General features: G+C 34.1%; 1 protein-coding gene across 2 annotated transcripts; it reads left to right on the forward strand.

The window, feature by feature from the left end:
- Nucleotides 1-3,246: 3,246 nt before the first annotated feature.
- On the forward strand, nucleotides 3,247-12,321 carry LOC122828744 (cadherin-like protein 26). 2 transcript variants are annotated; one of them, XM_044112581.1, is made up of 16 exons: nucleotides 3,247-3,359; nucleotides 3,617-3,736; nucleotides 3,835-3,981; nucleotides 4,090-4,231; nucleotides 4,308-4,483; nucleotides 4,618-4,749; nucleotides 4,831-5,013; nucleotides 5,583-5,911; nucleotides 7,103-7,245; nucleotides 7,331-7,555; nucleotides 8,089-8,325; nucleotides 8,441-8,565; nucleotides 8,800-8,880; nucleotides 9,503-9,595; nucleotides 9,701-9,787; nucleotides 9,949-12,321. In XM_044112581.1, the coding sequence occupies exons 1-16, from the start codon at nucleotides 3,324-3,326 to the stop codon at nucleotides 10,210-10,212; spliced, it is 2,520 nt and encodes an 839-aa protein (XP_043968516.1). In that variant the 5' UTR covers nucleotides 3,247-3,323; the 3' UTR covers nucleotides 10,213-12,321. The 2 variants fall into 2 exon arrangements, with proteins under 2 accessions (XP_043968516.1, XP_043968525.1); XM_044112590.1 differs by having other exon boundaries at nucleotides 3,293-3,359; nucleotides 3,645-3,736.
- The last annotated feature ends 219 nt before the right edge of the window (nucleotides 12,322-12,540 follow it).

Below are 12,540 nucleotides of genomic sequence, written 5' to 3' on the forward strand. Positions count from 1 at the left end.
CACACACAAAAAACACATAACGATGCTTTCAGTTTGAACTCGAAAGTCCGGTTTTTAGAGGTCTTTCCTGGGAATGCTAACGGATGTTTCTGAAAGCTTGACTTGAAACACCAACAACGTAAGGGTTTGGTGAGCCACTGAGAGTTCAATATTCAATGTGGCTGTTGTACAAAAGAAAAAGAAACAGTGGCAGTTTCCGACCTATAGGCACTTGTGACAGGATATCTCATTAACTTTTATCACACACAGCAATGTACAACTTCTGTTTATGGTCATCTGACTTTTGAGACAAATCAAACACAGAATAAGCACCAGGCAGAAGTAGCTTAAAAAAGTGCAACCTTCTTGTTGTGTGGTGGCACAGACTAAAAATTACGATGTTACAGTTTTGTCAGTTCTCAATACACAACTTATCAAACATCTGTGCATGTCAAGTTATTAAAATGTGTGTTTCTCACTCCAGCTACAGTTACAATTTAAAGTCAATATTTGGTAGAGTATAGCGCTGCTCCTCTTATGCTCTCACAGAAGCAACTTGACTTGTGGAAACAGAAAAAATGCATAAAAAGCATAAAATGTTCTTATTAGTAAGTCAAAACGTGGCTTCTTTAGTGCACTTAAGAAGACACAACCTACATGAGAGTGTGCATAGCTTTGTCTATGTTTGTATATGTTGCTAATTCATAAATAATTTACCCATATATATTTTGGGTATATATTATGAGTATAAGTTACCCATGTTTTTCATTTGGCTCCAATATTGAGAATTGACAGTATAGTCTGTAGCTTCGGACAAATTTCTGTAAAAGGTTTTTGAATTGAATTCTTATTTTTAAGGTAAAATGAAGAGTATTTAAATTAGTTGCATTTATTAAAAAATTGAAGACAAGCTATCAGTAGTGCTAATAAATCAAACAAAGTGCCGCTAAACAAGCAATCTAAACAAGATGCAGGGGGTTTTTTAACAGCTGTTTTGGATTTTGTCTAGTCAGTCATTTTCTTCTGAACTAATTTTCTCCTGAAAAATGGCCTCTTCTGTTATCACCAAGATGTTGCATTGAGGAAGATACAAGAAGAAGAGTGACATTAAAGTCAACAAAAGGTGGCTCTTTAACCTCTAGAACCCGACGGACCCACCGGTGGGTCCGTCGGGTTCTAGAGGTTAATACCTTCAGAAAACAGGACAGAAACATATTGCATGAAAGATAATGGCTTTTTGTGGTATGGCGTAGTTCCACTCAGCCTGCAAACATATATAGAAATATATATATATAAACCATATTCTATATATATATATATATATATATCATAAGCTTTATTGAAAAACTACCGTCTGGCATCATGAGTCTGTGCTTACAGCTTGAACTTACAAAGCATGCATAAGGCTGTCTCATCAAAAAAACAAGCATGTTGAGTTCAGACTTGTCTGCTTGGAATTTAAAAACAGACAAGTTTATTGTTTTCTGATTCGGTCATTTCATCTACAACCTTGGCAGTTGGCCTTTTTTTTCTGACTCACATTTTTTCTATGCAGGTGTCGTCTGATTTTACACGTTATCTTTTTCTTGAGAACTGATATCATCAAGGTTATGGATGGTGGGTTTCAAAGCTGCTTTTAAAGTGAATTGTCCCATGTTTTGAGAGTTTTAGCTACTTTTGAGAGGCAGAGTCATGTAAAAAGTTAATATATAGGAATTATCGGACTAACTATTGATTCTGACAATGTTACAGGAGCCAGCCAACTGGCAAAGAAGTTGTTATATTCTTGCAATATTCTTAACAGCAAAATAACTCTGATTTCACAAAATAAAATTCAGAGGAAATAACTGTCTTCAAACATCATGCAACAGGGCACATTCCTACAAGAACCTCTGCTGCGTACATATTTATATTTCAAGCTCACACAGTTAGGCATAGTGATTAATCATTATTCACCATGCGATTATTCTGATCACATTTTTAATTGACTGACAGCACTACTTTTAACATACGAGAAAAAACTGTCCAAAACACACAATTCCCATGATGAAATATTGAAAAGGCAGCATATATATGGAGTGTTGTCACAGCTATCCATATGCATATAAACCAAAAATGGCTGAAATGAGAAACAAGATGAGAGACTCCACCATGAACATGGAAAAGGGAGCGCTGAGCAGAGCAAATACTGTTATACATTCGCTTTTGAAAGTGCAGTAAATTTTTACAAGTTAAACTTACTTTTTTTTTTTTACATCTATTAAAACATTTGGTAACACTTCATTTGAAGGGGTGTGCGTAAGACTGATATGACAATGTCAACATAACACCTGTCATGATGATGAAGAAATTTTCATGAATATTTCGGACTGTTACTATGAATTGTCATTTAATAAATTAATGACACTTAGAGTGTCATGTCAGTCTTAGGCACACTCCGCCAAATAAAGTGTTACCAAATAATTTTACTTCAAATCATGTAGAGCAAGAGTTGGAACTGGGTTAATGGTTGCACATTGCAAGTTCATGGTGAAGAAATAACTAAAGAAATTGTGATTTACCTGTGAAAGAATGAAATCCTGGATGTGAGGATCTAAAATTATTGTCCACCAACCAATGGGGTGGTTTAAAACGAAGCTTCAGCCCTGAAAAACCGGTAAGTAATTCAATTAAAGTAGACAATGAAAGGTCAAAATACAGTAAGGTTAGGTTCACACATCTGGTTAAACGGCTTCCTGTATTTCTCTTCCTCTGGAGGTTTCCTTGGTGCACAAAAGGAGAAGACCCTACACCTGTTCTTGCTGGAGGAAGAGTTACTGTTCTGGTTTAGGAATGCTTTTGGATTCATCACTGAAACTGCTTCAACTGCTACTGAATGTCAAATAAGTGAAAGGTAAACAATGGTTGGACAATCACAGAATGAATGGATGGACCAGAAGTAGTAGTATTTTTTTTTTCTATTTAACATTTTACTGTTTGTCCTAACTGGTGTTTGTTATATATAATCTTAATAAAATCTTTCATTAGAAGTCTAGAAAGTCAAACAATATAATGAAGTTTGAGCACTTAATAAAAAAATTATCACAACTGCAATTCACAAAGACAAGAAAAGATAAAAATGATACTTCCAAACATATTTGTGTTTTTTGTTTGTTGGCACCTGAGTTGCTTCTTTTAGACAAAACAGAGTCATGTGCAGTTAATGTTGTTGGCGGCTGATGAATGGACACCTCCTACAGTCCCTCCTACTCACCATGTCCTGCCACATTTGTACTTGGGTAAACTTTCACTTTAGCTTCTGGTGTGAAGAGCACTGAGTTGTAATATCTATCATTAGATCAAATATGGAGATAAAAGTCCTGTGTCTTCTCATGATACTGGTAAGAACTAATCTTAAAAAAATCATCTTTCTGCACATAGAATGTATGTATTTTAGAACGTTGCAAGGAGATTGCATGATTCTTTGTTAACACTTCCTGATAGCTTCCATCATCGCTTTTACTCTGAATAAAAAAAGAATACAAGAATAAAAAAATAATAATTTATCTAATCAACATGGCACATTTAATAATTAGCATGTTACCCTAATAGAGCCTGTAAAATTTTAAGTAATATAGGATGATTTAACAATTTGCAGAGTCTCGGAATCCATTTGTCCCCGACAGAATTTTTGATGCGGCAAAAAAGGAACTGGATCATACAAACCTTCATGATTGATGAAAGTTACAGTGGGACCTTTCCATATTATTTGGGTAAAGTAAGTATTAAAGTATTAAGTTACAACTGAATAAGATATATTATAGACATATCAACATATATGGACAAAAGATTTTAATGTTATTCTTTGCAATTTAGGTTGAAATTCATTCCAGTTTAGAAATTGTGGAAGTCACTGGTCAAGGTGTAACTGAGGAACCTCGAGATTTAATTAGCCTAAATGAAAAGGAAGGACATGTTATAATCAAGGGACCCGTGGATTATGAAAAATATACAATTCTGAAGGTAAGAGGAAGAATAATGCCCATCTACATCAGACAGTTTTTTTGTGTTCATATGATTCATTGTAGGTAACACTTTATTTAATTATATTACTCTTGTATTTTCCCTTAGCTGATAATTAAGGCAGAAAGTAAAGAAAATCATACATGGACAAAGGTGGGCGTTAATTTTGAAATCATTGATGCAAATGACAACCCGCCAATATTTAGCAAAACAGCGTATGAGATCACCATAAATGAGTCAACATTGCAAGGTACGAATTTCAATCATTTTTATGAAGCAAAGTTTTTGGCGTAACTAAATATAACACATGTTTTATTATCTGACAGGCACTGAATTGATCAATGTTACAGCAATAGACAGTGACAGCACAGAGGAGTATAGGAATTTTATTTTTAGCATAGACTCAGTTATTCCTGAAACAGAGGACTTGGAATTCACCATAAATAAGGTGCCTTATTTTGGTAATGGAACCATTTCATTTAAAGGATGTCTGGACCACAAGGTGAGGATGCCCATAAATTGATGAAGTTAAAGCAAAATAGACAACAGTATCCTTTATTTTTATTACATGTTTCAAATATATTTGCTGTTTTATTCAGATATATTTTAAAAAGGAGTAATGTATTTACCCTACAGAAGGCAGACAAATACACCATTATTGTGAAGGCAACAGACCTTGGAAAACCAAAGCAACTCTTCAGCTTCACCAACGTAACAGTCAACATAAACCATGGAAATAGATATCGGCCAATGTTTACAAACCAGCCTGTGAGGAATTCTGAATTTCAATTCCTGATGTAAGCATTGTACTTAAGCTAATTGAATGTCTTTAATATTTTTGTACTTTAGGGTCTAGTACGTGTGAAAGAAGGTGAGGAAAATTTTCTTTTTTCCCGACTACAAGTCAAGGATGAAGATACCAAAGGCACAAAAGGTTGGAATGCAATATATGAAATCCATGGAGACAAAAACAACAACTTCAAAATAAGGACCGATCCTCAAACAAACGAAGGATTACTCTATGTGAATAAGGTATTTTTCCTCTTTTTTCAACACATCCAGCTGCTCTTTCGCAATAGTTCACCCCATGTATTAAAAAATTTAAACTGTACTGTCTGAACAAAAATTCATTAGTATGTTTTTGTAATCTGATTTTGAAGCTTAAAGCATATGGGCACCTTTAAAATTTAGCAGGAGCATGTTTTTCATTTTATGTTGCATAAGGTTTCAAAAATATTTAATGTCTGCAAGTACTGCTCAATTTTTTCTAGTGTAAACTTTGAATATTAAATAATGTACACATACCATATTTCACCATAATAAATTTCCAAAATTGTAAGTCTTGGTATCTTTGAGAAAGTAAAAGTGGAAAAAGCACAGAACAGACACAAAAGATTAAATGCCTCACTACTCAAATCGTATCAATTGATATATTATAAAGCAATTTAAGAAAGTTTGAAAATTGAAAACCTCCAGCAACTGCAAAAGAAGCAAAAGATGCAATCAAAATGCAAAAATTTTTAAATCTTGTAAAAACTCAAATAACACAAATTATTTTGTTGAGTTAAAAAAAAATCTTTGAAATGCGACTGTTTTAACAGCCACTTGACTATGAGGATGAATCCTTGAAGAACATCACCATCACAGTGGAGAATGAAATTCCTTATTTCACATGCAAAGTGATGGATCGAAACACCTCAGGCCTGTGGAAAATAAAAACTGATCCCAGCATTTTCAGTGGAGTGTCTACAAGCATAAGGAGTGATGGAGGAAGGACTCATCAAATGACAGTCGTCGTAGAAGATGTCAATGAGCCTCCAGTCTTTGATGAACTAAAACCAATTTCTCTGCCTAAAAATGTGGAAGTGGGCCATTATTTGGGAAGAATTGTTTCCAGAGACCCAGATGTCCAAGGTACAAGAATTATTAGGTAAGTAATAATAATATTCTTAACCATACACACAATCCAGGTAAAAAAAAATAAAAACATCCTTGATGTGACAAATATACTGTACGAGTTTGATGGAAAAACAAACCAATCTGGATTCCTTTAACTTCAAGGAATCCAGAAGTTAAAAAAGAGAAATACTTTTTAAATCAATTTCAGTATCCTGACTTTTTTTTTCAACCTCTGGGGTTTTTTTGAGCAAGTTTGATAAATAATAATCTTTTTTTTTACTTCATCATTTTAAATCCTCAGATTATTACTCTTGTGAAATAACACACCTACTTTATGTAGCTAGTTCTGTTTATTGTCACCCAAACAAACAAAAAAATGCAGTTTGATTTAAACTGTGGTTACCGCTTGAATCTCTAGTAAACATTGTTTAACAAAGAACTGTTTCACTGTTATAACCAGCATCTGCAGGCCAGTATTTACCTCATTAAGTCTAGTTCATCACAACTTCTAAAGTTTACCTTCACAAAGTTGTTGTTACAATTGGCAGCAGTAGTTGAAGCTGCATGTGATCTCCTGATTTTGAGTAGTCACAGGTGGCAACAGAACCATGGTAGTTTTACCAAATACTTTTTTTGAAAGATTACTTTTAGTTTAACATATTGAAGAAGTGCTGCTCTTACCTGAGCACAATGTTCAGCTTAGAGCATGTTTGGTCAGAGGTCACTGCTATCTCTGACCTAAATAAGGAATATATAAGTACACTTAAGAGTACATCATTAGACTTAAATGACCAAGCATAAATCCTTTAAGAAATTAGTTATAAATTCGGGTAGTGCTCTTTAAGGGGGGTTAAACTTTAAAATTCTTACATTTAATTTCATACGCAATTTATTTTATTACACAGCTGTCAAGTACAAAACACCATATGAGGTTTATTATGAGCTATTTGTAGTTAGTTTTCTTAAACCCTTTTAAAGTATGGAATGCCAGGAGATGGCAGCATAGTCATGAGTGCTCCAGCAAAGCGGTGAAGTATCAGAAATCAGTTTTTCTGATTTCAGTTTAACTTTATGGGATTAATGTCGCACTATAGGTTAAATGTGTTTGAATAATTATCCATGGTCCCATTTTTCATATTACAAATATCCAACATTTAAACATGGTTATGAATACTTTTGAGATGCTGCAATGATGTGCAAGTCCCTCATTGGTGTGTTTCAGATACTTAAAAGGTGAAGATCCAGCCAATTTGGTTTCAGTGGACCCCGAGACAGGAAAAATAACCACAGCAAGTATCTTAGACAGAGAGTCACCCTACGCTAAAGATGGAATTTATGTCGTCACAGTGAATGCTGTTGATTGTGGTACGTTCAATGAGATTTTAAAAATACCTTTTTGTAAAAAGTATATTTTTCTCATCAGTAAAATTGTACAATGTGTATGCACAAGGAAGCCCTCCTCAGACCGGCACAGCGAGTCTCAGCATCTACATCGCTAGTGCGAATGACAATGCTCCATCTCTAATTGTAAACACCTTTGACATGTGCCAAAGTGACAAGTCATCATGGGTCAATGTCACAGCTGTGGATCCAGATGAGGACCCATACAGTGGGCCTTTTTCATTCAAACTTCTTGGAGATGTTCAGAAAAAGTGGAGGATTGATCCTGAGCAAGGTGAGATGTGCCTCAGGCACTCATGGAAATAATTTCACTGCTGTTTGTGCTGTGCTTTGTAATTCAAAGTTTTCATACCAGATGTTGTGACTCAACCACAAACATCAATGCAAGTGTAATGCAAAACAAGAACATAAGAAGCTCTAATTGCAGTTTTTCACAAATGAAGGGTACAACTAATGTGAAAGAACAATAGTAAGATATCTTTATACATTAGCTGTGTAGCAGTCTAGCAATCAACTTCCCCAATCCTAGCTTGCCTGGATTTTGTTTCATTATGATCTTCATCTTGTTCCTTTTATCCTTGTCTGTGCGATATAATCCATACCAAACACAATTCATAACAAATTGAGCTGCTTTCCAAAAATAATATACATGGCTAAATGTTCACGAGCTCCATTACATAAATCCAAATAAAACAAATTGAAGTTTGTGGCAAAATGTAAAAAATAGCCGGGGGTATTAATATTTTGTAAGACACTCTAAAAGGGGATCATTTATCCCATAACATAACAAGACCCATATTTGTTTAGGATTTGCAGGATATTCTGTCAACCTTGTTAAAGGACAAAACGTTCACTCTGGACATCACAAGTTGAAGCTCGAAGTGTCAGATTTTCAAGGAAAGAAAGCTCTTCATGACTTGTCAGTCATTGTGTGCAAGTGCTCTGATACAACCAAGCCAGACTGCAGTCAGAGAAAAGCTGCTGGAATCACAGTAGGAACAGGAGCTCTGGGAATATTATTATTCTGCATTACATTAATAATAGGTAGGACAATCTGAGTTTTTCATGCTGTCATTATTATCATCATTAAAAAATTTCAAAAACAGCAGCAATGTAACACATAAATATCATATTTATGTGTGTTTTCTTCACGCTCTAGGTTTGTTATTTTTAACATTTTTGGTGTCATGTAAACCTGAAAAGATACCAGTGGACGTGGACGATGGTGGACCTGTGCAACACTTAATGAAAAGCAACACAGAAGAACCAGGAACTGATTGTTATGTATGTTCTTTTAATTTATGTTGGGTTTTGTTGTTGTTGTTGTTGTTGTTGTTACTTGTATGTCTTGCAATTCAATGATATATTAAAGTATTGTGAGAGAACCTATTAATTTTGAATGAAGAGACAACTTTGAATACATATATATTTGTAAATCTGCAATCAAATTTAACAAAAGGTCAGTAAAAATAAAATGGCAATTTTATTGTAAAACTTAAAAAATATAAATGTGTTTAGGTGCCCTTCAACTCACTAAACAGCAGAAATTATGGACAGCAAATTCAAGTATCTGAAGATGCAAATTTGTCAATGACACCGGTAAGTGCTGTTACTTACTAATGTACTGCAATAACTAAAAATTATTTCATAAAAATAATTTTCAGCATGGTTCCTGACTGAAATTAACTGAAGAAGTTAATTTTGCATTTGTTTCATTACAACAACCCCTCATTCTGATACTCAGTTTGATTATTTTTCCTGCTACTGAAAAATCAATGCATGTTTAAGCACAACTAAAATGAACTTACACAAAATGGATCCCAATTTTTTGTTGACTCTTGACACACTCTTACTACCGTTCTGTTCAGAACTTTTATATACAGTTCTTTAATTTTGGACTTTTAATGAGTTATGAAATTATACAAGCTAAAACTTCAATAATTTCTACATTTCTACAATTTTCTCTCATCCAAGAACAGTCAGAATTAAACATACACAGTCCAAAATATTTACATACTCACTACTACACTATTTGAATAAACTTCCTTGAGATTTTATTTTTTGAAGCCAAAAGCAAGGTCCTGGTAAAATTCTGTTTATTTCCTATTAATTTTCTTATTATAAAATGGCATCACTCATTTAAGCCATATTTACATTTTATTTGTTGCTCATTCACATCTGAAATTCTTTTAAAATTGTGAAGTCCTTCCCCTCTTCCCAGGTACTACTGGATTCTGTTGTTAATGTCCAAGCCTGCCCGAATGTGATCAAGTTCAATCAAGACAGAGGCAGTTTGGCAAAATCTTCTGTGGTGGTAAACTTATTACTTTTATTGCTATTTCTTGTCAAATATTCTTATTTAAAAATGTATGTATATGCCTTGAAGATTGATTAACTGTTTAAGTGTTTTATGTTCAAGTCTTTCCGTGAGCATTGGAATATGTCTACTGAGGTTCCGTCTTCAGGCATGGGGATCAGACGTCAACTGGGAACATTAAAGGAAGGGGTACTGTATCGTATTTCTATACACTTGTAATATTTTCATTTATAAGTTTCTGACATTTTTAAATCTAAATGACTTTACATAATTGTATACAAAATACAGTTTCATCAATTATCTATTGTATTTTGTACTAAGAATGATAAAACTCCTTTCATATTGTATAGGCCCGTATGGAGCAGAGGCTTGAAACTCTACTATTCACAGCTCTCACAAATATGCTGGAAAAACATGAGGCACCAGGTGAGGAACTTGGTGATTATGAACCCACTGTGTATGAGGATGAGGGAGACTTGGTAAAAAACTTTGAACTCGATGCCATTTCCAACCTTGAAGATCCCTTTGACTCAGAAATGGAACTGGATTCCAGGTTTTTACCCCTTGCATCCCTCTGTTCACCTGACTTGTTTGCCCAAAGCACAAAAATGTAAGACAGATACTCTGACCAGAAGGCTTGAGAATAAGAGTGCTACTTCTTGTGTTGTGTTTAATGTTTAGCTTTTCTACACCTTTCAAGCAATCTTAAAAGATGCCAAGGCCGAATGAATTTTCTTTTAACACTTTATAGTTTTAAACAATTTCTGCCAAAAAGATGGACTGTTGTTAAAAAACAACAGTTTTTTGTTTCTTTGTATGAAGAGGCAAGTTATAGAAAGCAAACTTGATTATCGTTACAATGTATCAAAATAACAAGATGTAGCTCAAGTTTTAAGTCTTTTTATAATTCAGCTGTATTTAGATTTTTATGTCTTTGTTGGCCAGAATATAAATGTGATTCTTTTGAAGAATTTTATTGTATACAAAACAAAGGAAATAACTATTTTTATGTATCATTGTCAAGTGTCCTTAAAATATACTTAGCACCACTTCATTATTTTCTGATATAATGCAACTTTCATGTGTAAACATGTTGCACATATTAGGAGTTTGCATGTTGTGTTTCGCACAAAAACACTGTTTTAAAAAACAATAAAGAATACACAGAAATACTTGTTATTTTGGCACTGAAGAACCGTTCTACTTTACTGAGTGACATTTGTGGAGCTTCATTGCCCTGATAAAATGAAGTTTACTCACTGATAGTGTAATCCACAAGAGGGTTCTGGTTTCAGTTTTTTCAAAACATACACAGCAGAAGGAAACCTCTTCCCACCATTTTTTTGTCAGCTATACTGGCCTTCATTTGATAGTGAAATGACAGGAAGGTGGGTTGTGACTGAGGGGCAAGATATGCGGCAAAGGTCAACAAACAGGGACTCGAACCATCACAGACCTTCTGTACATGGGTTGCATGTTTACCCCTGCACCACTGCCAGACTAGCCTGGTCATAGCCTTTCTGGGAAATTCTGCTGAAAAATAAAATTTGTATTTACACCACAGTCTGGGCTTTCTCCCCTTCACTTGGATTCTCACCAGTAGATTTTCTGCTGGGCCAATCAGCGAACAGAGGAAGAAATTGTGAACTTTCTGTGCATTTTTAGCATTGTAGTCTGCCTAGGAAGTAAGAAGTGAACAAAGCCATTCTGTCCATGTTGATCAAATTTTGCGATAACATTAACAGCTTCCTTATTTGGACTGGTACTTCTCTCCTCATGGTGGAGGATGGTTGTCTCATAATATGGAACCGGTGCATTACATATGTCACACACAAACAATAACTGAGAGTCCAGACCCTCTGCACGATGCAAATAGCATCTTAATTTTCATCTTGAATTAAGGAAACAAAATAATAAGTTGAAGCCAACTTATTGATTTTTCCAAAACTCTACAATGCTTTAACTACTGTGTACTGTAAATATGTCTGATTACTGTCTGAATTAAAAATTATTTGTTTCTTTGTATGAATCTTGAGCGGGTTCTCTTAATAATCTATACAAATAAATGACAAGTAGATTTTAAAGGCACAAATCAAGGGACATTTTACTTCAAACTAAGTCACACTAACATTTCTTTTTCTTTCTTTCTTTCTTTCTTTCTTCCTTATATGGATTTATATTGATCAGAATTATTAGATTGTACTCTGTAATTTGTTTTAATAGAATACAAGGATTTTGTATGTGTATATGTTGTACCGTGTACATTTCTGTTTGACATGGATGGATTGTCCATGACTCGATGTAACTAGATTCATTTGGAATGTAGGTATGTAGGTCGCAAGTCTGTCACAGGGCCACAATTGTGAATTGATGATGTATAAATAAACTGAAATGAAGTTTCATATATAGTAGTACATGAATCAGTTATGTTCTATTTAAAGTAATTCCATTTTGAATGATTTGCAACTTGCAACAAATCACTTAAAAAATTACTACTGACATTACCAAACAATTTTTTTTCATTAGATGTTTATTCATGATAGGAGACAAACATAGAAGTAACGTGAGACACATTAGACATATCAATAAAGGAATACTAAATTAATATTTGTATATTAATGCAGCCAGTATCATGTTAAGAGTGAAAAAGTTTCACTAACACATTTTTTTTTCTTTATCTGGAGAAAAATTAATGAAAATCTTTCATAGCATGGAAAGATGCATTTGGGGTTAGCGTGCTTTTCTGCTTTTTTTTTGCTCAAATCATTCCCTTTTCTTGTCACCTGTTCTTTCTTATCAGACAATTCATCATGAGAAGAAACAGGATCACTATCTCAACTATCAGTAGAATGAGGCAGCAGTATTTATGAATGGCAAAAGTAAGACTTCATTCATGACATTGTTGGTTACTTGCTTCTAGTTGCCTAAAGGAAAATACTGTA

Source organism: Gambusia affinis, linkage group LG01 (assembly GCF_019740435.1).
Source record: "Gambusia affinis linkage group LG01, SWU_Gaff_1.0, whole genome shotgun sequence".
In the NCBI taxonomy this organism is placed as follows: Eukaryota; Metazoa; Chordata; class Actinopteri; order Cyprinodontiformes; family Poeciliidae; genus Gambusia; species Gambusia affinis.

What these genes read in the sequence shown, in the direction of transcription:
- LOC122828744 (XM_044112581.1), top strand. Translation starts at nt 3,324, where the DNA reads ATGGAGATAAAAGTCCTGTGTCTTCTCATGATACTG. An exon ending in CAAGGTACAAGAATTATTAG is followed by an intron (nt 5,912 to 7,102) that starts GTAAGTAATAAT and finishes GGTGTGTTTCAG; the next exon opens with ATACTTAAAAGGTGAAGATC. An exon ending in CAAATTTGTCAATGACACCG is followed by an intron (nt 8,881 to 9,502) that starts GTAAGTGCTGTT and finishes CCCTCTTCCCAG; the next exon opens with GTACTACTGGATTCTGTTGT.